The sequence below is a fragment of the Zosterops lateralis genome, assembly GCF_965231275.1.
Source record: "Zosterops lateralis genome assembly, chromosome: 29".
Taxonomy (NCBI): domain Eukaryota; kingdom Metazoa; phylum Chordata; class Aves; order Passeriformes; family Zosteropidae; genus Zosterops; species Zosterops lateralis.
Window position 1 is genome coordinate 1426764 of NC_139789.1, and position 26558 is coordinate 1453321.

General features: G+C 50.4%; 1 protein-coding gene across 2 annotated transcripts; it reads left to right on the forward strand.

Annotated features, from left to right (window-relative positions):
* The first annotated feature begins 3053 nt into the window (after positions 1–3053).
* Positions 3054–24639, forward strand: SCAMP4 (secretory carrier membrane protein 4). 2 transcript variants are annotated; one of them, XM_083880021.1, is made up of 8 exons: positions 3054–3144; positions 8905–8975; positions 9365–9418; positions 12225–12353; positions 16011–16167; positions 19089–19190; positions 20407–20524; positions 21577–24639. In XM_083880021.1, the coding sequence occupies exons 3-8, from the start codon at positions 9412–9414 to the stop codon at positions 21751–21753; spliced, it is 690 nt and encodes a 229-aa protein (XP_083736147.1). In that variant the 5' UTR covers positions 3054–3144; positions 8905–8975; positions 9365–9411; the 3' UTR covers positions 21754–24639. The 2 variants fall into 2 exon arrangements, with proteins under 2 accessions (XP_083736147.1, XP_083736148.1); XM_083880022.1 differs by lacking the exon at positions 3054–3144 and adding an exon at positions 3844–3969.
* Positions 24640–26558: the final 1919 nt, after the last annotated feature.

Genomic DNA, 26558 nt, shown 5'->3' on the forward strand with positions numbered 1-26558 from the left:
TCTGGGCACCCTGTGCCAGGGCCTCTCCACCCTCACAGGGAGCAATTCTCTCTCAATATCCCATCCATCCTGTGCAGGATTTGGAGATAAGGGTAGATTTCAGACACTGGGAGGTGTTCTTACTCCACTTAATGCCAAGAGTACAACGAAGTGAGGCAGGAGGAGACTGGATCAGTGCCCTGTGGGTGTGTGTTTGGTTTGGAGCCCTTGGAAGCACTTCCCAGCCCTTCTGCATCCTCCAGCCTGGGCACGCCAAGGAAGAGCAGAGGTCTGGGAGGGTTCTTCATCTGGGAATTCTGTTTAAGCACCCCTTGAGCTGAGGGACAAGGACTGCACTTGGCAGCATCAGGAACACATTTTGGGGCAGGAGATTGGAGATATATATTCATGAATATCCTGGATTTAACAAGGATGCAAGGACTTGATGCCAGGCACCAATCTCTGTTCTGGGACAGGAGCTCAGGAAGGGCTGGAGCTGTGTCAGGGCTTGGGATGGAGCTCAGGGAAAGGTTCTTCCCCCCGAGGCTGCTGGGGCACTGCCCAGGCTCCCCAGGGAATGGTCCCAGCCCCAAGGCTGCCAGAGCTGCAGGAGCGTTTGGACAACGCTCTCGGGGATGCTCAGGGTGGGATTGTTGGGGTGTCTGTGCAGGGCCAGGGGCTGCACTGATGATCCTTGTGGATCCCTGCTAAGTCAGAATATTCCAGGATTCATTGAATCTCTGCTCTGGGTGCAAACAGGTCAAAGGAATCACTGGCCGTGAAACATGCAAATCTGATCTATGGTCCTTCTGAGCTCCAAAATGCACACTGCAACACTGATCCTTGTTTCTGTCTGTTTCCCCTGTCAATCTCCCCTGGGTGTCCATTCCCTGCTGCCTGTGTCCCTCAGCAGCACAGCTGGGCTGTTCAGGAGATGTGGAGCAGAAGGAAATAATGAAAAGGGATCCTTGGAGCAGCAGGGTCAGTCAATACCAGCTCCCCTTGCTGTCCTCAGCCATTCCCAGGGGACAACACAACTCCACCTTCCCACTCATCTGGAGTTCAGATATTGCAGGATAAATCCCGGCTGCTCCCAAGAGCTGGGAACAGCCTGTAACAGGGCACAGCTTGTGAAGATGTTGGGAATCACCCACTTTGGGGGTGGAGGGAGTGGAGCTGGGGTGTCCAGGGAATCGCTGTGTCCCATGTGGGAGCACCAGAGCCGAGGGTGCCACCCCTGGGTTGCTGCACACTGACACTTCGGCTTTCATTTTAAAAATTTGTATCTTTTTTCCCTCCCCCACCTGTTTCTTGGGTGCATTTTGGGAAAACAAAGTAATAGATTAAAGGATGGGAAATCGGGAAATCCATTTAAAAATTCATTGTGAAGAGATGCTCTTGAAACAAAAAAAATTGTTCGGGAAAAATGACTTAAAGGGAGAAGCTGGGAATTGTCAAGGAGGTCTCTGACCTGAAGTCCGAGGTCAGGGTGGGCTCTGGAGGGACGGGATCCCATGGGACAGGGGACAGGAGTTTAGGGGTGGCGCGGGCGGTGTCCCCTTCCCGGGTCCCCCAGTAACGCTCCCTCTCTTACTGGTCCAGCTGCAAGGGATTTACTGGGGCCGAGTGACCTCTGCTGGTTCACACCCAAAATATTCGCTGCGTGTCGATGATCCGGACGGATGGGAACAGCAGACCTGATCCTTCCTTCCCAAAAACACCCGCCCAGCTGGGAAATCCTCCAGCCAGCGGCGCTGCCGGCCCCGCTTTGGGGACAAACCCGGCAAAACGGGGCAGCGCAGCCGGAGCAGCGGCCGAACGGCACCAGCGAGCCCCGGGGATGGATTCAGGGAGGCTTGGTGGGGTTTGGGGGATTTTTAGGGGAAGTTTTCAGAGAGAGGCCTCAGCATTTGCTCAGCTAGGAGGGATGAGCCTGACACGCTCCCTGGAGCTGGGAGCGACAGAAACCGCCCCAACGCTTGGAACTGTATTTTAAGGTCGAGTTGGGGTTTTATACACCCGAATTAACAGGATTTGCAGAGCTGGGACCTTGCAGAGAGATCTCTACCTACATCAAGGAGTCTAATGTGGTGAAAATAAGGACTTAGGGAGCTCTAGAACCAAGCAAAAAGTGTTCAGGCTGGAAGGGACCAGAAAAGAAAATAAATGAACTAAATAAAATTTTCTATTTCAGACCAGTCAGTTTAGAAAAGAAGGGCAGGGGAGGAAGAAATACTTATTTAAGGACAAAACGGTTGTCAGAATTTTTCACAACATTAATTAAAGAGTAATGTAACGTATGGATGGCAACCTTTTTACTGAGGTGTGTTCTGTGGGTACATAGATGTCACACAAAATTTACAGGAAGAAAAATAAAGTCTGCTTTAAAAAGTAAAAAACCCACAACTAACAATGTTGGAAATAGTGATAATAGTGATTTTAAGTGTTAGCAAAGAGTGAGACTGGAACTGAATCCTTCAAAGTCTTTAATTGGAAAGGCTTTAATTTCTTCTGTCCTCTTGGGAATGAGCTGTACGAGAATCCCAGAATGTTTTGAGTTGGAAATGAACTTAAATCCCATCTCATTCCACCTCCTGCCATGGGCAGGGACACCTTCCACTATCTCAGGCTGCTCCAAGCCCTGTCCAGCCTGGCCTTGGACACTGCCAGGGATCCAGGGGCAGCCACAGCTGCTCTGGGCACCCTGTGCCAGGGCCTGCCCACCCTCACAGCCAACAATTCCTTCCCAAAATCCCATCTGGCCCTGCCCTCTGGCAGTGGGAAGCCATTCCCTGTGTCCTGTCCCTCCATCCCTTGTCCCCAGTCCCTCTCCAGCTCTCCTGGAGCCTTCTCTTCTCCAGGTGAACACCTCCAGCTCTCCCAGCGATGTCCCAGCGCCTGGAGCATCTCCGCCGGCAGAGCCCCGGGCAGGGTCGGCCCCGGCACTTTGGACAATTCTGTCCCTCCCGGCTGCCGTCTCGCGCCACCGGCACCCCCCCCCTCCGCCCTGCCCCTCACATGACAGCGGCGGGTTGTGCCGCGAGGCACGCTGGGAGTTGTAGTTCTTGGCGCGGGGAGCACAGCGGCGGCGGCCTATTGGCGGGACTCTGTTTCCCAGCGCACCCCGCGGCGGCCCGGGGGGAGCGGGACCGGGCGCTCGCTGAGGTGGGCGCGGGGGGATCGGACGGGGGCACCGGGCGGGCAGGGGGCCAGATGGGCGGAGGGATGGAGGAGACGGGGGTCGGGGAGGGGGAGCGCGGGTGGGTGGAACTGGGGGCCGGGAGAGCTGAGGGTCGGGGGAGTGCCGGGGGAGTGGGAGCTGGGAGTCCGGGGGATGAGGGGGAGCAGGGCGCCACGGAGGAGGGACAGGGAAGCCGGGAGTGGAGGAGCCGGGGGGCGGAAGGGGCCGCGGTGGTCTCGGGGGCTCGTGGCGTAGCGGGGGCGAGGGGCGGGCCGTGACCCTCCCTCAGCCCGGGCTGTAACGGGGGGTGCCCGGGGAGAGGTACCGGGGCAGCTCCGGGGGCCACAGAGAAGGGGGCGATGCGGGAGGCTGGGCTTGGGGAGGTATCGGGGACAGGTCTGGGGGGACGGGCCGGGCGTGGGGAGGAATCGGGGACAGCCTGGGCGGGGGAGGGATCGGGGGCGGCCCCGGTGGGAGCCGCTATCGGGGGCAGCGGGCGGGAGGAGCCGGGCCGGGCCGTGTCCCGTGTGCCGCGGACCAGGACACCCCCAGCCCCGGGGGCTGCCGGCTCCATCGGCTCCCGAGGGGCTCTCGGGAATCGTTCCCGCGGCTCCTTCCCGGCTCGGCCCTGGGGACACGGCTGGCAGCGCCCGGGGGGACGCAGGGGGACAGGGTGACAGCCCAGCGGCCCCGCTCCCGCCCGGGACGTTCGTGATTCTCCAGGGGTTTTGAGGGTGAACCTCTCAGATCTGTGTGATTCGGCTACCGGAGATGAGTGTGTTGCCCTCGACAGACAACACCTGGATGTGGTAGTTTTATTTCCCCTTTTAATTTCCCCTTCTAATTTCTGGTCTCATCGTCTTGTAACTCTCTCAAGAAACTTCTTTGTGGAACCTGTGATGGAGGGAGCAGTGGGTTAGAAATTAAGCAATTGGTGGATTAATTGATCTGCATTTCAGGGTTATTCTGGGCTAATTAATATTTTTGCTGCTGTCTGCAGTCCAGTTCCTCTGTGTGAGGCCAGTCTGAGCAGGTGACAAGGGGTGGCACAGACTTGTGTCCTAAGCATGGGTATTTCTGTGCTTTCTGTCTTGGATCTGAGTTTCTGTTCCTGAATGGCCCCACTTCGCTTCTGGATGTGGTTGTACCAACATCAATATTTGTCTGCTATGGGTTTTGCATAGGCAAATTAAGGCTCCTGCTCACCTGCTGAGGCAGCAGGTATAGGGGTGTGTAAACAGGCCTGGGAAGCCCCGAGGGGAATTGCTTCCAATTCTGCTGTCACCCCAGCTCCAGGGTGGGGGGAGATGGAGCAGCAGAAGCCCCTGTATAGCTAGGAGTCCCCATGAGGCTCCTGGAGTTTGGAGCTGATCTTGGAATGACATGGGAGTCATTCCCATTCAATAACCCTTGTATCTTCACTGTTCCCTGCCCCTTTTCACTGCTGCCATACAGTTTCCCTATTCTCCCTGGTTGTGCTGGGTGGCTTTTGGAGTTATTTTTTGGCTGGTTGTGTCACTGCAGGGACAGTGTCCCACCCTGTGAAGGCTGGTGGTGTGTCAGGGAGAGGAAACACCACCAAAGCCAAGCTGTGTCAGCTCTGGGTTTATAGTGCTGAACTGATTGTTTTGGAGTGGCTGCTGCTGCCTTGGGCTCTCTGGGAAGTTCCTGGTAAGAGCTGGGCATCTGGAAGAGGCTCAAACCCAGCCTTTTGTCTTGAAGCCAGTGCAGAGCCACCACTTTCTCTTTAAATCCAACTGGAGAGATCATGAGAAAAGCATTTGCTTGTGTTAGGAGCACCAAAGGCTGCACTGATTCCCTGCTGAGCTGGGTGGTTTCAAATCCAGATCTCCCAGGTCTCTGCGAGGGTCTCATTCCTTTTAGGCTCTTCTGAAAGGTCTGGGGGCTGTTGGCTCAGGGTGGGTTCTGAAAGCCTGGTAGTCTGATGGTTCTCCCCAAAGGCTGAGCTTGAACCACTGTCAGGAGATGTGTTGTGCCCAGGTTTCTAATTCCACCTTGTGTTCCCGTTGTTAAATCCCTGTTGATGAGGGAGTGTGGACAGTTCTGCTCTGTGTTGGGATCCTGCCCCTTTGTTTGCTCTTGGCAAAGTGCTCTGGATGAAACCCTGGAGTACAGGATTGTGTGGAAACTCTTGGCCTCGCTGTATCATAGAGTCACAGAGTCCTTAAAGTTGGAAAAGACCTCCCAGGTCATCGAGTCCATCCTGGGGCCAATGCCCACCTTGTCTCCAGCCCAGAGCAGTGAGTGCCACATCCAAGGGCTTCCTTGGACTTCTTCAGGGATGGGGACTCCAATCCTCCCTTGGCAGCCCTTACTAAGGCCTGACCTTTTCCACGGAGAAATTCCTGCTGATGTCCAACTTGAACTTCCCCTGGCACAGCTTGAGGCCATTTCCTCTTGTCCTGTCATTTGTTCCCTGGGAGCAGAGTCATCAAATCAGAATGAAAATATAAAGGCAGTAGAGAAAATATCCTAAAGCAAGGACTCAGAAACTGCGGATTTGTTGGGCGGAAAGCTTGGGATGTTGGGCTCTTCTGAGACTGGCTGGGACATCTGCAGGGCACAAGAGGAGCCCATGTCCTGTGAATCTGGTCCTGAGGACATGCTCCAGGTCACTTGGTGGGTTTATGGCAAAGCAGGAATGAATTCAACTCTCCCACCTCCCTGTCACTGCTCCTCTTTTGGCCTGTTCTCTGCCACCTTTCTGTGGTAGTGAGAGTAGAGAGAAAGAACAAACTTTTAAAACTATTTGATATGGGCAGAATTAAGCAGAGGACTAAGGAGTAAGCAGAAATGCAGGGGATACTCAGTAAGTTTGCTGATGACACTAAATTGGGAGGAGCTGCTGACTCCCTGGAAGGCAGAGGCACCACAAAGAGTCCCTGACAAATGCTGGGGCTGAGCAATCCCCAGCTGTGTGACAAGGGAGGTGTCAGATCCTGCCCTGGGATGAGGCAGCCCTGGATGCAGGGACAGACTGGGAATGAGAGGCTGGAGAGCAGCGCCATGGGAAGGGACCTGGGGCTCCTGGTCGATGGCAAGTTGGATCTGAGTCACTGCTGTGTCCTGACAGCCCAAAGGGCCACCAGGCCCAGGGAGGGATTGTCCCACTCTGCTCTGCCCTGGGGCAGCCTCACCTCCAGTGCTGGGGCACTTGGGGCACCACAAGATCAGAAGGATCCAAAGCTGTTGCAGAGTGTCCAAAGGAGGGACACGGAGCTGGGGAAGGCTCTGAGGAGAGGCTGAGGGCACTTGGCTCGTTCAGCTGGAGCAGAGGAGACTGAGGGGAGGCTCCTCGGGGGCTGCAGCTCCTCCCGAGGGGAGGCAGAGGGGCAGGGGCTGAGCTCTGCTCTGGGACAGGGACAGGAGCCCAGGAAGGGCCGGAGCTGTGTCAGGGCTTGGGATGGAGCTCAGGGAAAGGTTCTTCCCGCCGAGGCTGCTGGGGCACTGCCCAGGCTCCCCAGGGAATGGTCCCAGCCCCAAGGCTGCCAGAGCTGCAGGAGCCTTTGGACAATGCTCTCAGGTGGGATCGTTGGGGTCTCTTGGTTAACACCAGGAGCTGGACTGGATGATCCTTGTGTGTCCCTCCCAGCTCAGGATATTTCAGGTTTCTGTGATACTCAAAATGTGCCTCAGATTCCCTCAGGTATTCTTTCACAAAATTTTCCCTAATCTGAGATGGTGCAGTGTTTCACACTGCAGTCACAGTCAAGGGAATCACGTTGTTGCCTAGAAAAACAGCACTGCTTGTGTTCATGTCTTGGTTTGAGAGGGAAGTGGTGTCCCTGGAACTGACACAGGGCATTTTGTCTGCGAGATCCTGGTGAAGAAAAGCCCCAACTGTCTCCAGTGGACTCCTGAGTCATGTGCATTGGACTGTGAACTTCGGAGTTATTCACTGACCACAGATGAATAACAGTGGAAAAAGGAAGTTCACTTCACACCAGAGTTTTCTTAGCATGTGTGGGATTTTCCTCCCTCCACAAGCAGTGGGTTATAGATGAAGAAAGTCTCTGCAGTGGGTGCAGGGTGTTGTGTTTAACCTATTTCAAATAAAACTGAAAATATCCAGGTGAATAGAGATCTGATTTACATATTGGAGAGGAACTGTTTACAAGAGGGTGTAGTGACAAGGGGCAAGGAGGAATGGCTTCAAACTGACAGAAGGCAGGATTAGATTGGACACTGGGGAGAGGTTCATGGGAAGAAGCTCCCTATCCTTTTACCAGGAGCTGGGAAGGTTAGCACATCTCAGGAAGTGATTACTCAGTGTAAAACATGCCCATGTGTACTTATCCTTGCTGAAAGACATGTTTTTAATGCTGCTTTGTGGGTCCAAACCACATATTTCTGTGGAAGGAGGTGCATCATCAGAATGCTGCTTTGTCTGGGGGTTTTATTTATTCATTTGAGTTCAAACCTCTCCACAGCACTACAGGTCTCCTCGGGAGAGGGGCACAGGAAAACCATTGTTTGGCCATTGCAGGAAACCCATTATTCAGTTCTGTCAAGCCAGGAATGTCCCCTTTACTCCTTCCTTCTGATGCCTTTTCCAGTGGACAGACACCTCTCTGCAGCTGTAGGAGACTGAAGTGCAGTAGCTAAATAGTCCTCTTCTGAAGAAGGACCTTGTTCATAGGCTCATTCTTTAAACGATTCCTCTCTCTTAGTGCTTTGGTGTAGATGATGTTTGTGGGCCATTTGTTCTCTCCCCGGAATTCGCAGGTCTCAACGGGGAGCAGCTGCAGAAGGGTGGGGTGAAGTTTTATTGGTGTTCTTAACTGTCTTCATCCTTTGTTTTCTATTCACACATTTGAAAAATGCAAAGCAAAAGGCTCCCATTTCCAAACCATCTGATACAAAACAGTGTTGGGCAGTGTTGGTGTTGAGGGACAGCCCTGAGGCCTCAGCTGTGGCCAGGATGGATCCCTGAGCTGCTCCCAGGGGACAGAGCCTCCTGTCCACACTCTGGGGCTTCCTAGAGACTGGTCCAGGAAAAGAATATGTTCTCCTCTGTGCAGACATATTTAAGCTGCAGAGGAAGAACAGGCTGCTGGTACGGTCCCAGGTGCTGTTGTCTCCATGGGCTGGGTTTGAGCAGCTCAAATGAAAAGAAAAGCAAAAGAAAACCCAACAAAACAGCTGTGTCAGTGCAAAACTCTACAGCCTCCAGACCTTACCTGGGGCACACCAGAGGACAGCACCAAGGTGCAGCAAAGGGGAACCAGCTGCTGTAAATCCTGAGGGATTTGGATACAGTGTGGCTGTTTGACCCTGCTGCTGCAGCTGCTGTCTGTGTTTTTTTAGGGCCAGATTTTAGTCTAGTCTGTCTTAATTTCTGTCAGACTCCACAGTGCTGGTTTGAAGGGTTGGTCTGTGTGTTCTGTGTTTCCATTCTGGGATTTGCAGGTAGGGACACGTGGTGTTTTTATCCTTAAGGAAGAAGGGGTGGAAGTAAAACTCAGCAAAGACCTCTCTGTGTATTTTATCTGTGGGATCAGCTCTGCCAAAATCAGCAACAAGGTTGATGCTGGGTAAACGTCCCAGGATTTGTTTCTGCCAGAGTTACAGCCACGCTCGGTGGTAGTAACAGGAAGAATGAATCTGCATTTGTGCAGAATTTCTAAAATAACGAGGGGTGTTGGGTTTGGTTCCAGCTGATTATTTTTTTTGTTAAGCAGGAGTTTAGTGCCCAGCTAACAGGGATTATCTGTTTGTTCCAGGAGCTGGGAAGCACCACACAGAGCCAGGAGCCAAGAAATCTTCTCAACACCTAAATGAGGCATTAAGTCTGGTGAGCTCTACACATTTCTCTTGCAATGTATGAGCTCTGCTGGGTCCCACCCTGACCTTAGTAGCTGCCCCTGGGAGCTGCAGGTGTTCTGGCAGGGGCTCCCTGAGCATCATCAGCTTTTGCCAGGGAGTGCCAGGGGCACATTTGTTTGCTGCTGGATAATACAAACCTTGCAAGTGACTGAATGAGGTGCTGCCAGAGCTTTCTTTGCACAAGGAGAAATCAGGATCCTTTCTGGGAACCTTCTTCCTCTGGGTGATTGACATGAGCAGTTTGTAGTGGGAGCCCTGGGTTCTTGTTTGTCACACACTGGGAACATTCCCAGTTCCAGGAGGTTCTCTGGGTGCTGGTTAGTGACATGTGCTGACCTGATTTTCTTTCTCCAACAGATCTATTTCTCTGTCTGAAACCTCACCAGGGAACACAAGCATTAGAAATGGCAGGTAAGAGCACCTCAGATGCAACAAGGAGGGAGAGTGGTTTCAAGGAGTTGTTCATGATGCTGTGGTGGCTGTAACGTGTCAGGAATGTGACCTGTGTCCCTTCCCGAGACCTTGATGATCCCTAAAGCTCTTCAGCTACTTCTCTTGCCTTGCTCACATTCACTTTCCTGCTGTGTCCTGGTCTGTCACCTGAGGTTTCTGCTCAGATGATAAAGGTTTGGGTGTGACTTGCTTGAAAGGTTTATGAGGGTGGTGTTTATTCAGAAAAAAAAGTACATGAGAATAATTCCTTCTTTTCAGAGGCTTTCCACAGTGTTCCTAGCTGTGCTGTTGACATTAATCCATCCGAATTTTACTTGCGGTAAAATTAGTAACAAAATTCCAACTTTTTTAAAAATAAGAGGAAATCTTGAATTTGCCTCCAGCTTCAGCTCATGGGTTTAGTTTTTGATGCAGTTTGGTTTTTGAAAGCATGGGGTGCTTTTGCTGATCTGATGTGTTGATCCCAGCCTTGATGGGAGAACTCTAGCTTTCCAAGCTCTGCAGTCAGACATGAAAGGGTATATTTTCATGTAATTTATTTTGTCTAATCTCAGAAGTAACCCAGAACAGCAGGGTCTCTGGGAGGGAGGGAGGTGGGCAGCAGCTGGGGAAGAGGTGTAATCCCCAGCTTTGTGTATCTAGCAAACAATCATGGGGGTGTTTGGACCATTCTATGAGCTTGAAAAATAAGAAACTGCAGTGGCTGCTTGGTTTTGTCCCCACCACGTGGGAGCTCTGCACTGGGAGCTGGCAGCAGCTCTGCTGTCCATGAGAGAAAATGGGAGAGAGCAGAACCATAGGAACAATCTGCAGCTTCAGCTGTTGAAGAGGGACAGAACAAAAGTTTCCTCAACCCTCAGGAGAAAAAAAAAAATTAGAGAATCTGCTTTTACTGCATTTGATTAATCTTGGTCTTACTGGATTCCCTAGAGACCTGTCCTTTCAGCTTTAAAAGCTGTGTCCCCTCCCTTTCCCTTGATCCAGCATTGTTAAATCCCTTTCTAGGCTGCAGGGACACACTGTGCAGTAGAAATCCCATTAGGTGTTTACAGCAAACAAGAAATTAAAATTCAAAGGAGTCCAAATTCCTGTGGACTTTGAAAGCATCTGTGGGCCATCAGCTCTCCATGGGATGGAGTCAGCAGTGGTGTTAACCAGTAACTCAAACCAGCTTGGAGGACATTTGAATTAATGTAAAATGGGTTTAAGGGAGATGGGTGAGGAGGGGCAGAAGACTTGATGTTTGTTTTTATAAGGACAAGTCAAATTTGGCTGGTGACTTCAGACATTATTCCATAGCTACTTCTGATGTATTCCCAGTGGGCGTTCTCACCATATTTTCTGTGTGAAAATATGCATGAGGGAAAGCCTTTTTCCTTCCTAAAGCCTGGCTGCAGCTCTAGGCTCTTCCCTGCCAACCTTCAAAAGGAGCTGAGGAGCTGCTCCTGCAAAATGTCTCTTCAGCCGGAGATAATGGGAAGAGAAGGGGAACTCTTGTGCTGACAGTTCTTGTTCAGACATTTCCTCTTGTCTCCTGCACCATTTGGAGGTTTTCCCAGGACATTCTTCATCTCTTCCTCTGGTTGTTTTTAATTCTGTTTACTGGGGCTGAAGGAGGCTAGAGACAATTAGTCACAATGCCCTGGAATCAAACTTTAATCAGCTCTGGAAGGCAAGAGCAAACATTCCCAAACATGTAGGAATACATATCCAGGCACACACAGACAAATCTGGGAGCTGACAGCAGCAGAGGATTTAGGCATTTAATTACTTGATTTTAAAACAGAAATTCTTCCCAAGGTAGGGTTTTCTTCACCATATAGCTTTTGGCAGCATTTGCTGATTTATGGTCTCTGAATGCAAAGCTTTTTCTTTTCTTCTTTGCCTTTTTTTTTTTCTTTTTCTTTTTTCCTAGGGCTTAACATTGCAGGAAAAACTCGAATGTACCCTTTCCTCATTAAAAATTTCATGTGTTTTCAAAATAAAATCATCCCTGACACAGAATCATGGAATCACAAAATGGTTTGGGTTAGAAGGGACTTTAAAGCTCATCCAGTTCCAAGCCCTTGCCCCTCCTCCCACTATCCCAGGCTGCTCCAAGCCCCGTCCAACCTGGCCTTGGACACTGCCAGGGATTTAGGGGCAGCCACAGCTGCTCTGGGCACCATATGCCAGGGCTTCCCCACCCTGACAGCCAGGAACAGGAAATAAATCAGATGTTTGGTACACCCTGGGTACAGAATTGCAGTTTGGGGATACCTTCAGCCACCCTTCCTTATTGTCCCAGGTTACAACAGGTCCTAAGGCCTGACCCATGACCAGGACATGCTCCTGCCTACCCAGAGCTGGTGGCTGAAGGTAAATCTGCTTGTCAGGACATTCCTCAGCATTTCTTTCCTCTAGGATTTCTGAAGGGTTGTAACTGAACATCTCTGTACAGCTGTTTCCCCCAGATGTTGCTGACACCTCCCCCTTCCTGAGGAAGCTCATCCTGGAGCTTATTTTAAGGGTTTTTTGCTTGCAGCACCTTTCACATAGCTTCACACTGATGTGTAAAGGTGTTAAATCCATGTGATGTTTATTAGCTTGTTTCTATTCCCCTCTCAGCCTTGTGTGTAGTAGAATAAATGTCCTGTCCACTGCTGAGGAAGAAAACAAATGTATTTGTGGTCCAGGGAGAGGATGAACATGCAGCACTGTTGGGAAGGTGTGGAGGATATGACACATTTCTGCTCCCAGCTGAAATCTGTGTTCTGTGTTCCAGAAAAGGTGAATAACTTCCCACCGCTCCCCAAGTTCATCCCTCTGAAACCATGTTTCTACCAGAATTTTGCTGATGAAATTCCCATCGATTACCAGTTCCTGGTGAAGAGAATCTATCATGTGTGGATCTGTAAGTTGAATAAAAAAAACTGTGCTGGAAAAAGGTATCCATGTAGCAAAACCCCATAGATCGCAATTGCTTAGGTGCTTTAAAGTTTTGATGAGGAGCAACAATCCCCCTTAGAATACTCTAATATAACTTTATGCCTGAATTTTAAGTTGCTGTGCCTTGAATCCTAGAAGGATCTTGAAGAAAAGAAGATATCAGTGCTGGAAAAGTCTATTAGTATAATCTGGAGAGGGAGAAAGCAGACCACATTTGATACCTTTATTAATGTGAAGTGGTCACAGAATCCCAGAATAGTTTGTATTGGAAGAGACCTTAAAGCTCATCCCATTCCCATGCTCTGCCATGGGCAGGGACTCCTTCCACGAGCCCAGGCTGCTCCAAGCCCTGTCCAGCCTGGCCTTGGACACTGCCAGGGATCCAGGGGCAGCCACAGCTGCTCTGGGCACCCTGTGCCAGGGCCTGCCCACCCTCACAGCCAGCAATTCCTGCCCAATATCCCATCTAACCCTGTCCTCTGGCCAGTTGAAGCCATTCCCTGTGTCCTGTCCCTCCATCCTTTGCCACAAGTCCCTCTCCAGCTTTTTTGTAAGCCCTATTTAACTCCCAAGAACAGCTACCTTAAGGAAGTTCCCAGTTCCCCTAAAGTAAGAGGAATAGGAAAATTTTAGACAAAATAATTGTGACCCATTTGCTGTTACCTGGCTCCCCACCTTGCTCTAGAAAGGCTAAAATTCCCTCTTATCCTCACATTTCTCTTCCCAATGGAAGCAGTGTCTTCTAGCTGCATGCTGGCTCTTCCTTAGTTATCCAGAACCCCCCAAACATTCCCCATCCTGCTGGAGTTGGGAGCTGATCCTGTCACCATCCACAGCTGGTGATGTGCTGATACTCTGTGTGAACAGAGCTCCTGGCCCTGGCCTCCTGTTGTTTGCCTCAGCCATTCAGAAACCAGGAATGAAAATTGACCATTCTTCTCCAAGGAACGAAATCGGTGTGGCAGGCCTAGGAAACCACAGGGAACTCTTTGGAAGATTAAGAATTTTTTTGCCTTGCTTATCATTTTTTCCCCAAATGCTTGTCATCCTCTTTACCCTTCTCACTGAAGGAAAGCTTGTTTTCTGCCAGCTCTGCATTTGGTGGTGTGGCTTTTATTCCAGATGCACGGGATGTGTGTAGGAGAGAGATTTGTGTGCATAAATAATGGCATAATCCATGGCTCCATTGTTCTTTGGTTATGTGAAGCTGCTGCAATGAGCTCTGTAATTCTCTTGCCTGAAGAAGCCGCCTGTCCCTCCAGACTCACTGGTGCGATGTCGAAGCTGTAAAGCTGCCTTTGTCCTCCTCTCTCCCAACACAAAGAGTCCCTCAGTCGAGTTAATGGCAGGCTGGAGGAGAGCCAGGGGTTTGGGCATGGCCAGGAGAGCTGCCATCTGCACCAGGAGTTTCACATTTCCATCTCCTGCACTCAGGAGTTTCACATTTCCATCTGCAGTGCACTTCCTTGCAGGGTCTCCCTGATTTTTTGGCATGGATTGGAGAGAGACATGTAAAGGGAAGAAGGTAAACAAGAAAAGGCCAGTTTTGAAAAGTAGAAACACACAAGTTGTTGCTGGAGGGGTGATTGCTCATTACTTTAATTGGATGTGAGCGCTGGATTAAGATGGAGGGAGGTTTGGGGAAGGTTGTACCAGAGCTCCCACTGCTGGAGAACAAACTCTGACCTGAGGCAGAGCCAAAAGTTCCTTAAAACTTGGTAGATGATTTTGTCATGGTGTTGTTTTGTTGGGTATTTTAAAATAAGTAACTTCTGGAGAATAAATAGCTTCTGGAAATTAATATTTGAAGAAGTACAGCTAATTGGTGTGTAAATGATATTTCATAAATTCATGGAATCCCAGAATGCTTTGGGTTGGAAAGGAACTTAAATCTCATCTCATTCCACCCCCTGCCATGGGCAGGGACACCTTCCACTATCCCAGGGTGCTGCAAGCCCTGTCCAGCCTTGCCTTGGACACTTCCAGGGGTGGGGAATCTACAAACCGTTAGTTTAAATACATAGAATTAATTAATGTAAATAACTAATATTCTTCCCCCCAACATTAAGACACATCCAAAGCAAGCTTCGTTGGCTGCTTAGAAGACATTTTCTTGTCAGTAAAACAATGTTTTATTTTACTCTCAGGCCACGTGTAAGTCAGAAGTAGCAGCTGGGTAAAGGTTTCATTCCCCTGACTGTGTTGTCAGTATTATTTTGTGACCATATAACCTTGCAGTTGTTTAGGACCCCCAGGCTGTGTGAAGGCAGGCAGGTCAGTGCCCAGGAGGAGAGGGAAAAGACAGAAGGACCAAGGCAGTGATGTGCAGATGAGCTGCAGAGCCACGGCAGGGAGTGAAGTGGGGAATGGGCCAGATGTGTTCCCTTGGCACAGGTGAAGAGAAATTTTGTCTGAATAACTGAGGCCAAGGTCCAGAATGTTACCAGAACTCATCACCAGGCTGTGCTGGAAAGTTTTTGGTGTTTGGACCTTCCACCTTCTCCTTTCTCTGTGCTTGTTGATACAGGTTACCACAAAGGCTTTTAAGAGTCACCACTAGTTTTCCAAAATAGGAGCTTGTAAATTGGCCTCTTTGAGCCTGGCAGAGCGTGGGGGGATGCAGGGACAGCTGCAGGGAGCCTCTGGCTTGGGGCTGAACCCCCTTTCCAGGGATGTGAGCTCCAGGAAAATGGGGGAGCAGCATCCCTTCATATAGTACTACTTAGTGCATTAGTGCTGTGCTCTGGGGGCTTTTGTCAACTGTTCCTTTTTATCCAAGTGACAGGAACAGGGATGTGGAAAGGCCTCTAAGCTACCCCTGTGGTCCCATATTCTCAACCTGATTGGAGTTTGTTTATCCCCTTGCTCAAGGCAGCATTGCCAAGCCCCCAGGCTGATATCCAGGCTTCCTCAGAGGCCCAGGGAAGCAGAGAGAGAGCCTGCAAGGCAATGAGCTGGCTCAGAGATAGCTCCTGAGGCAGCCCCAGTAAGCACAGAGTCATTCAGAGGCGGGGCCAGGGCCAGGGTTACCCCCCTCTCCTCTCAGAAAGGGTTTTGCTCTAAATGGAAATTAGACCTTGCTCATAATTCATAATAACACTGGCCTGAGTTGTGTATTGGTCACATTAGTTGCTACCTAAGCTCTCCATGCTTTGACAGGTCATAAAAGAGTTCCCTCATCCCTGTGCTGCAGGATCCCTCTGGAGCTGGATGTTCCTGTGCTCCCAGCTCCAGGTCACACGGAGCCTGTGACTTGCTCAGAGCAGCTGCACTGCTGCCCCAGGGACCCTTCCCACTGTAACCTTCATAGAGTCTTGGGATACCCTGAGTTAGCAGGGTTCCACAGGGATCATCCAGTCCAGCTCTTGGCATTAACCAGGAGATCCCAACAGTCCCACCCTGAGCATCCCTGAGAGCAGTTGTCCAAACGCTCCTGCAGCTCTGGCAGCCTTGGGGCTGGGACCATTCCCTAGGGAGCCTGGGCAGTGCCCCACCACCCTTGAGGGGAAGAACCTTTCCCTGAGCTCCATCCTGACAAAGCCCCAGCCATTATCTTTCATTCCCTTCTCAGGAAGTTCTGAAAGTGCCCCACCCCATGTTCTCTCCTCTGCCCTCTCCCCAGTTTACTGCATCACACTGGCTGTGAACCTCATCGCCTGCCTGGCCTGGTGGATTGGGGGAGGCAGTGGGGTCAACTTTGGCCTGGCCATCCTGTGGCTGATCCTCTTCAGCCCCTGTGGGTACGTCTGCTGGTTCCGACCTGCCTACAAAGCCTTTCGGTGAGTACCTGCCCAGGAGGTGCTTCTGGGCCACTTCCCTCTGGAGGTTTCTCTGGTTGTTACTGGGCACTGCTGCTGGGAGAGATCTCTCTGGCTGGAGTGAAGGTTCAGCACCTGCTGTCTCAATGTCTTGTTTACTTTCACAATGAAGAAGAATGTAGCTACTTTTAAATACCAGATGCAGGACTGAGGGTCACATAAGAATCAAGGTGTGCAGTTTGCCATGTCTAAGAGGGTTAAATTCATATTTTATGTAAATATCTCAAACTTAGCAGCACCCTCATCTCAGTGCAGCATTAAAATAGGTAATTTGGTAAAGCTTCATTTAGGCTTATTTTGATGGAAGACTATTAAGTTATTAGTTTTTGAGAACTCTTCTGATTTCTGTCTCTAGCTACTTGAGAGCTTGTCTGCTCTTTTTAGATAAAAGCAGTTCCCTGGAGTCAGTCCTTCTGAAACTCCACAAATATTTAAAGCCATCCTACATTTTTGCTTTAATTAATAATCATTTGCATTTGCTGTGGACCACGAGGCATCACTCAAACATTAATGTGTAAAGCCTGGCAGAGCTAGGAGGGTTCTGAGCAGTTCCCAGCCTGACACAGAAGAGAAGGGGCCCATGCCACCTTCATACCCCACACACTACTCAGGGGTTTGCCCTCTGAAGGGAAGGTCTTCCTAGTAGGATACTCTGGATTTTGATTATTCACCAGACTCTGTGATGGTTTGGATAACAGCAAAAGCAGCTGATGAAAATGAGAGGTGGCAGGTGGGTCCTGTCTAGCACATGATAAATTAATTGTTTAAATGAGCTTCTAAATTGATGCTTTGTGTGCCCACAGGACTGGGCAGGTGCTGTTAAATCACCAGTGGCATCATGGAGTACAGGGGAGGGTCATTTCTGCTGGAAAGAGGCGGGTTGGATTTGTCTCAAAGTTCCAAATGACATACAAGTCCCAGCTCTGAACTCTTGCACTCTGGGCCTGGAGTTTGTCCCCATCCCAAGCTCAGAAGCCCCAGGGCCTCCAAGTGCTGGAGCTCTGTTCAAAGAGGAATTTCCATTCTAAAGTCTGGGAAAAATTATTCATCCCTGCTGACCTCCCCGAGGCTCCACAAGGGCCGTTTCTCATTATTCTTTGAATGTTGTTTGGATGTGTTTCTGCAAGTGAATGCTGAGAGGTCCCCGAGGTTACTCTGTGCAGAGACTTGCAGTTAAAAAAAGACTCAACCCCAGGGACAGAGTGGGGAGCCCAGGAATCATCCCCTGGGACAGCAGTTGGGAAGAGGCGTGGAAATCACTGCGGAGGGGCAGCACTGTTGGGATCACAGCAAGAGGTGATTCCAGAGGCAAAACCAGCCCTACTTGTCCTGGAGGAGGCCATCCTTCAGTGTTGGCACCCTGTCCTGCGAGGATGCTTCTGTAAAACCTTCGTCATCCTGCTGCATCCCAAATTAAATTAGCTGCAGAGCTTTGGTGCTAGGGCAAAGCTGTAGCAAATCTGCACCAGAAAGCTGGATGAGAAATCACCTTTTCTCTGTATCCCCACTAATTCCTGCAGATCCTTTCAAATGAAGACTCCTCCAGCCCCTTCAGGTCGGAGTTGGAAGAGTCTGTTTGAAGGCTCAGCCTCGAGCCTAATCCTTGTTAATTGGATTCTGACAGGCACCACTGTCAGCAGGCCCTGCCTAAAGTATTTCTTTTGCATTGCTGTACTCTGAGGTGGTATTTGAAGGATGGGATTGTGAGGATAGTCAAGGATGACAAATCTTCCAGAACCACCATCTGTGGCAGACACCCGGACCAACACGGGCAGCTCTGAGGAGCGTGGGTCTGACTGGAGGCTTCTCCACGTGCCTCATCTCCCTCTTCTCCTCCCAAAGCATCAGGGGCTAGAATTATAAAACTAACAACCATTAGCATAATAAAAATAATTATAATAATAAGCATTTAAATACTTCCAGGGTTTAAGCAGGAGCTGGCAGTGATTGGAGCTTTCTTAACTCCCCTTTGCACCAAACTGCCTCACAAGCACCTGAAGTGCTTTTTGTAGATCTGTAGATAAATTATTGGGCCTTTGAGTTCTTTAGAGTATGGGATCATTTGTGTCATTAAAAATGATAGTTTGAGGAACTTCAGATGTGCCTGATGTGGCTGGTTTGATGGGATGAAGATGTGTTGTGGCAGAACCCAGACTTAGGCAGGGCAGTGCCGGGCCCCCAGTGCACCCATGACAGAGACTGTGAATGTCTCCTGTCAGCATCTTGCTTGGGGTCATTTTCATGCTAATTATTGTACCTGCATAAACTCAAGGACCTCACCTGTACATCCAGAGGATGGGGAGCCTACAGAGATGGGAAGTGTGCCTCTGCTTTCAGAGTACCACCCACCTCTCTCATGGCTATTTTCCCTCCTATGATGTCCCAGTGCTGGATTGTTTACCATAGGCGTAGGAACATGATGACAAGCAGACACTGAGACATTCCCAGCTGGAATTCTCATGCTCAGTGATCATTTTTAGTGTATGGAGAAGCTCTGCCTGCCAGCATCAGGCCCCTGCATGCCTCCTTGCCAGGGGCGGAGCTGGGCAGGTGTCAGGCTGGGCTGATGTTTGGTCAGAGAATGATTCAGACTGTGTGGGAGACTTGTGTCCCTCAGCCTCTCCTTGTGTGTCATCATATGTGCAATTCCTTGGGGAGAGCAACTGCAAGAGACAGGTTATTGGGACAATCTGTGCTGCTGAGTCATGGAGCTGTGTGCTCTCACTGCCAGGGAAGGGGGAGAAGCCTCTCAGCACAAAGCCGTGGAAGGAACCCACTGCAGTCACCACTGTGGAGGGTTTGGATGTGGTGGTGGGGTCAGACATGGGTGTGGAGCAGTGCAAGGTGCCAGTGCCCCCCTGACCTCTTCTCTTTCTCCACAGGTCGGACAGTTCCTTTAATTTCATGGCCTTTTTCTTCATCTTTGGGGCACAGTTCCTCCTCACAGTCCTGCAGACAATCGGCTTCTCCGGATGGGGAGCGTGGTAAGCGGGAATGTTCCAGCAGGCCCAAGAGCTCTGGGCTGTGGCTGCTTCCATGGACTTGGAGAGGCTGATGGGAGCCTGTACAAGGTGGAGAGGAAGAAGCTTTCTGATTTCCCCAGTGTCAGGGCTGTATTTGCCCTTGGGGTGCACCATTTGGGTTTCATTGCTGTGTTGGCAGAAATCAAGGCCAAGTTGGATGAGACTTGGAGCTACCTAGTCTAGTGGAAGGTGTCCCTGCCCATGTGGTCTGGTTGGGCTTAAAGGTCCCTTCCAACCCAAACCATTCTATGATCTTCACCTGGTTGCTCTTTGTAGCCTCTTCCCTCAGTGTCCATTTCTTGTACCATTTAAGCAGCCCATGTCAGGCTCAGCGTTGCCCTCAGTGTTGGCAGAACACGGTGAGCTGAGTGTGGTGACTCATTGTTGGCCTATGAGAAGTACTGTGAGAGATCTCCTAAAATAAATGGGAGCTTGTTAGTGTCTGTCCCTGGTTGTGTTATAATTGTTTGGCATTTTAACTTCCTGTCTGTAGAGACTTGAGAGCAATTCCTGCTGAAACTACAAGTAATGGAAGGTCTTAGCACTCCATTTAACACCCTGGTTTCAGAATTGCTGATGCCTCACCTGGGTTTTTCCAGCAAAGGAATGGAGATGGAGTGTAAATATAGGACCATGGTGTTCCCTGATCCCAGTTCTGGTCTCTAGATGCACAGCCAAAAGCATCTTGGGAATATGTCATCTCTTCCCAACCTCCATGCAGCTGGCTGTCCCTTAAAGCTCTCAGACTGGATTAGTGAGAGATGCTGGCAAGTGAGAGTTGAGATCTTGGGGAAATACCTGCATTGAATTTTGTCAATTATCTTCATTTTTCATTTCATTTTAAGAGCTTAAAAGCTGCCTTGTAATTTCTGGGTTATAAATCACAGAAACAGAGAATGGTTTGGGTTAAAAGGGACCTTAAAGCTCATCCCATTCCATCCCCTGCCATGGCAGGGACACCTTCCACTGTCCCCTTGGTTGCTCCAAGCCCCCTCCAACCTGGCCTTGGACACTGCCAGGGATCCATGGGCAGCCACAGCTGCTCTGAGCACCCTCTGACGGGGCCTTATAAGCAAGTAAATGGTTTTTCTGATAACAAACTATAGTGGTTTTGGGCTGTACCCTTTGAAAAGCAGATTATAATGGTATTTTTCCTCTTTTTTTCTGTTTCTTCCAGTGGATGGTTGGCAGCCATCACCTTCTTCAGCACCAGTGTGGCAGCTGCTGTGTTCATGCTGTTCCCTGCCATCATGTTCACCATGTCAGCGGTCGCCATGGTCGTCTGCCTTATAAGGGTAGGTTCTTCTAGTGGAAAGTGTCCCTGCCCATGGCAGGGGAGCAGAATGAGATGAGTTTTAAGGTCCCCTTCCTGCCCAAACCATTCTGGGATTCTGAAATTCTTCAGATCTCTCTCTGCCTTGGAGAATCCCTGCTGTGTATCACAATAATGTGAAGAGGCAGCTCAGCAGCCACCACAAGCCATCACTGCTTTGAAAGGTTGCACAATGCAGTCAGTTGATGTCTCTCAGAGTTTCTGGAGGATAAATCTAGACAGCACAAGATAGCTCAGGCTGGAAATTGTCACAGTGTCATGTGGTGATGTTGCTTTATGTCATGCAAAGCAAGCTTCATGTGGAGCAACCTGAGGGTGTGTGGAGTGGGGAGGTTTGAATTGGATATTAGGAAACAATTTTAACAGAAAGGATTTTAAAGCTTTGGAACAGGCTGCCCAGGGTAGTGGTGGAATCATCATCCCTGGGAGTGTTCAAAAAATGTGTGGATGTAGCCCCTGGGGACATGGGTTAGTGGTGAACATGATGGTGGAGCTGGGCTGATGGTTGGACTTGGTGGTCTTGGAGGTCTTTTCCAGCCTCAGCAATCCTGTGATTCCATGATTTGTTGCTCTTTGGGATGGTCAATGGTGAAGCATCTGCAGTGAGGACCAGGTGGCAGGGTGGGAACTGGGTCTCTGCAGAAACAAGGATTTGCAGTAGGGCTCTCTAGAAGGCTTTGGCAGACAGGGAAAGCAGAACCTCTGTGGCAGCAGTGGTGTTGGACTCTGTGTTGGAGAGGTTTCATCTGCCTGGCCTGGGCTGGCTGCCTTGCTGTGGGATCCCCCACCTGAATTCTGGGCATGCAGCTGAAATGTGTTCAAGTATTGGGTTGACATTCTCTATCTGCAACTCCGTTCACTGTATTATTGCATTTTCTGTGCTTTGTTCCTCAGAAATCCAGCTCTTCAGGAGAGAGGGACAAATCCACAGTCCCGTTCCCAAGTGGCTCTGCAGGGGCAAAGCTCTGGGCTCCTGGTGCTGACTCTCCTCTTGTCCTCCCTTTTATCCTTTAGGTACATAAAATCTATCGAGGGGCTGGTGGAAGCTTCCAGAAGGCTCAAGATGAGTGGAACAGCGGTGCATGGAGGAACCCTCCCAGCAGGGAGGCCCAGTACAGCAATTTTTCTGGGAACAGCCTGCCAGAGTATCCCACAGTGCCCAACTACCCCTCTGGAAACCAATGGCCTTAAGCAGCAACAGCTGCAAACTGCCTGGATTCTCTCCTTTTTGGTCTTTTTATTCTTGTTCTTGGAAAAGATCATTTGCATTCCTCCCAAGCACCCCACTCATCTCGGGGACCTTTCTGGTTCTTGTCTCCTGATCCCTGCAGAATATCCGTGCTCTGAGCCCTTCCCACCTCCACTGCACGGCCATGGCAGAAAGCTTTTTGTTTGCCTTGAGTCACCAGTATTTGCCTCGTTGCAGACTGAAAACAAACCCTTCACTGCCCTTGCTTGAGGGGAATCCTCTCCTGACCATCCCTGGAAAAGGCTCGGCTTCTCCATGATGGCAACACTACCACAGCTGCTCCTGCCCCTGCTCCTGCTCAGCTTCCATGGAATGCCCAGCACAGCACCACGCCATCTGCAGCAAAAGCAATCAGAGCATTAGTAGCAACTGGTGTTTACTCTCCTGGATGAATAATGTGGAATTTTTCACTCTAAGGGAAATGCAGCACTTAAATTATTTGGTACTGATGACACTGAAGTGATTTGTGAAAGTTCCACCCTCTGTTGGAGGATCCCTGCAGGTAACAGAGTGTGCCCTGGGTGAGTCCTCGGATGTGAAGTCCCCACAAGTCCTCGTTCGCCTGGCTCAGGCTGTTGTGATAGTACAGGTCTTGCTTTCCCTGCTACCAAAACCTCTTGCCAGATCTGTGTGTTCCAAAAGTACAGATTCATCTCCTTAGGTTCATGATTGCTCGCTAAAGTCTCAGTCTAAGCCCAGTGGAAACCAGTGCAGAGCTGACACTTTGCTTTGGTGATGTTCACTCTGATACAGAGACTCACCATGAGATCTCCCCACTGTGTAACTTGCAGCCAGGTTTTGTGCTGGCCCAAGGAATGCCCCACTGGACACACCTTGTCCTGTTGGGGCACCTTTTTCCTGGGTTCCCAGCCAGGAGCTGGATGCAAGATAATTTATAATAAGATTGATCTCAGTGCTGGAGCCCCAGTGTGGTTTGGAAATGCTTCTGTTACAATGAATAGTTTAATTCTTCCTTCTGCTGGTGTAGCTCAACTCCAGACATTACAGTGGAGTCTGGGAGACCAAGGGAAGCTTTTTAGTCCTCACGGCTGCTGTTGGCTCTGTGGCTGGCAGGACTTCCATGAGAGAGAGATTCCTGCCTTTCTCCAAGGATCAGCTGAAGGGAGGATGAAGCTGTTGAGAGGGATTGTTTTCCCTCTGAGTTTATCCTCCACCTTGTCATTCATCTCCATTCTGTGCCTGAGCCATCCAGTTCCCTGTGTCCTACAGTGATCCAGGCAGCAAAGGCTGCAGTTTCCTCTTCCCCCTCAGGCTGCTGTGAATTTTTTCAAACTTGTCTAAACTGGGAGGTCAGTTCTCAACTTTTTAATAGGGAGTGAGTGTTCCAAGTCTTTGGCTTTCAAAGTTTTGGCCAATGATCCAGAGTGCTTCATTTGGGAGACCTAAGAGGGGTTGGGCACTCTGGAGATCAGACCTGGAGCCTGCTGCCTTGGCAGGCTCTTGATGGGGTTATTCCAAATTCCCAAATTCACACTGAGCAACTGGAAAACAAAACTGGCTCCTGGAAAGGGACAGGGACATGGTACTAGCTAGGTGGAATTGATTTGCAAGTGGTCTTTTGAAATTTTTTCTCTACATGTGCCTTAACTAATGAAATCATGGTTCACAAAGGAGAGCTCCCTCTTCCCCCTCGCCCCTGCAGAATTCTCTGTTTCCCTATTAACTCGTCCTGTGTCACACTGTAAATAATGAGGGAATCACAGTCTGGAGTCTGCACGACCCCTGTGTTACCAGGGCCAAAGCTAAAGCAACCCTGGAAGGGAGGGCAGAGCCTGCCCAAATTTCCGTTTACAGCCACACTGACCCCCTGCTGCAGGAGCAACCCTCCACTGGCTCTGGGACACGGAATGTGCTCCCAACACCAGGGGTTTTTCCTGGAGAGCGTGCAATGTGCTCGGGAGGACGAGTTCTTTGAGCCTTCTAAACAGAACAAGACCTGATGGCATTGTGAAGCTTTTTAGGTGCCTTTGTCTAAGTGTCAAGTTTAATTTTAAGTGTTCTTTGTCGCTTGCCATCGGGGTGGTGAAAGAACTGCCTGGTGTTGACTCCCTGGAAATACGATGGATGCACCACGGGGTGAGGGTCAACGGGGCTGAAGGTGGGATTGGCCACATTTGGGAGCCAGGACATGGTGCACTCGTGTTCCTCAGTCCTGCTCCTTGCCACCCTCAGCCTCTTGCCAAAATTCTTCAAAACTGTTTGATACCTGCCCCATTTCAGTGTGTCCGGTTGGAGGTTTCAAAGGAACCAAGAGGAGAAGTGTTGCTGGAGGCTCCACACCCTCCTTCTCTTTGGGATTTCCCCCTTGGAGAATCGGGGGGCTGTGTTGAAGCACCCATCCTCAGTCACACTGGAAATGCTTGATGCAAGGAGAGGGGGTGCCTGGGAGCCTGCCCACCAGAATGGTTGGAGCTGGACACCAAAATCACCCCCCATTAGCCTGCACTGCCTGAGATCCCTGTGGAGATCAATGCACCTCCAGGTGGGAACTGCCATCTCATCCTCCTCCCTTCTCTTCGATGCCAGAAACCGTAATTCCAGAAAGTTGACCCAACACTGCCTGAACAACCATGGCTTAATTTTTTTTTTTTTTTGGACTCCTCTGTATGTTTTTAAATGTTTACATTAGATTTCTAAAAGTTCTTAACACCATTAACCCGGCCCTGGCTCCTGGTGTGGTCGGGTGTCACGTGGCGTGTCTGTGTGTGATGTTACATGTCACCTGTGGAGCTCTGGGTTTTGTTTGTGTTTTTCTCCTGATCACAAGACAATAAATGCTCATCCTGTGCTTGATGAGGAGAACTGGCCGCATTGGAGAAGTGTCTGTTCCTAGGTAACCGGAGTTATCTGGCAGAGGGAAATGGCAAAATCTCTATTTTCCTCCCCTCTAAAGTCTCCCACTGCATGTTGTTTCTCTGTAAAAGAACAGCACATCGATGGATGAGGCTCATTCTCTGTGCTGGGGACTGGTGTGAGTGGCTTGTTGTGGTTTGTACTCTTAGAGATGCCCCATCAACTTTGACCAAAGGTGCTGCCATTGTTCCCATCTTCTAACAATGGGACTGGAGAGCAGAGGTGTGGAGAAAGTCCCATCTCCCAAGCACTGGGGTCATTTTTGTGGGCTTTCCATAGTGCAGAGAGCCCCTGGCAGTGCTGGTCTGCTTTCCCCAGTTACTGTCTGGAAGGAGACCGTTACTCCTGGAGTAAATGGGCTTGGACAGTGAAGGTGAGTTGAATCCCTTAGCATGTGGCTGAATTTATTGCCCAAAATGTTTTTCCAAAGCTATCACAGAATCCCAGAATAGTTTGTATTGGAAGGGCCCTTAAAGCCCATCCAGTGCCACCCCCTGCCATGGCAGGGACACCTTCCACTATCTCAGGTTGTTCCAAGCCCTGTCCAGCCCGGCCTTGGACACTTCCAAGGATCCAGGGGCAGCCACAGCTGCTCTGGGCACCCTGTGCCAGGGCCTGCCCACCCTCACAGCCAACAATTCCTTCCCAAAATCCCATCTGGCCCTGCCCTCTGGCAGTGGGAAGCCATTCCCTGTGTCCTGTCCCTCCATCCCTTGTCCCCAGTCCCTCTCCAGCTCTCCTGGAGCCCATGAAATGGCTCTGAGCTCTCCCTGGAGCCTTCTCCAGGTGAACACCCCCAGCTCTCCCCAGAGCAGAGGGCCTCCAGCCCTTGAAGCATCTCCATGGCCTCCTCTGGACTCATTCCTACAGGTCCATGTCTTTCTTTTGTGGAGGCTGTAGAGTTGGACACAACACTCCAGCTGGGAATATGGAAATCACCATTTTGTGGCGTCATGCCCCAGTTCCTCTCCACAGCAGATATTTAATCCTAGAAAAGCCATTTCCCTCACAGCTGTTGATGTGACATCTGCTGATCTCAGTGTCTTCCCTCAGTGTCTCCAAAGCCCTGTGCCAGGTTCCCCCTGCTTGGCCTTCACCATCCTTCTCTCTCTGACAGTGATTCCCTACAGCTGCTACTGTACCCTGATGTGTTGAGCATGAGGATGAATTGGATTTTCCTCAAATTCTTGCTCCTCAGAATCTGAGCACGAGGCACATTTTAAGCTCCTGCTCCAGCTGCTGTTTGAGCAGGACCTTGGTACTTGGAATAAGAGGTTTCTTTTGCCTCTGCTGCAGAACTGGGCAGGGTTTGTCAGGAATGGGGGTGGTTGTGCAGCCAAGCTCAGCCCCCCACCCCGAGGAGCTCCCAAGAAGCTCTGGATTGCTGGCATCAGGGTGTGAGGGACACTGTGAGGGCCTGGCTTTTCCTTTTCTCTGGTTCTTGCTGTGTTTCTGTCACTCTGCAGTTTCCCAGGCCGGGATGCTCCAGCCAGGAAGGTGTTGCCCACCTGCCCCAGAGCAGCTTGTTCTCCCATTCTCCCATGTAGTCACAGTGGTCCCGTTGTGTTGTCTGCTTGTGAATGAGCCCAAACTGTCTCGTGCCCACAGGAGAGGGACAGGGTTCCTGGCTGGATGTTTTCCCAACAGAAGTTCCCTGGCTTTTCTTGCTCCCCGTGCTGGTTCCGTGGCATGAGCTGCTCGTGTCTCTGCTGGCCTTTGGCACCCCGTGTGCTCACCGCTGGAGATTTGCCTTGAAATAAAAACAAAACTCCTTTTTTCCCCACTCTCCTGCTCCAGAGGCTGGTTCAATTCTCCAGCCAAACGTCTGAACAAATTGTAGGTTCTCCAAGTACATAAAATCACCACAAAATTG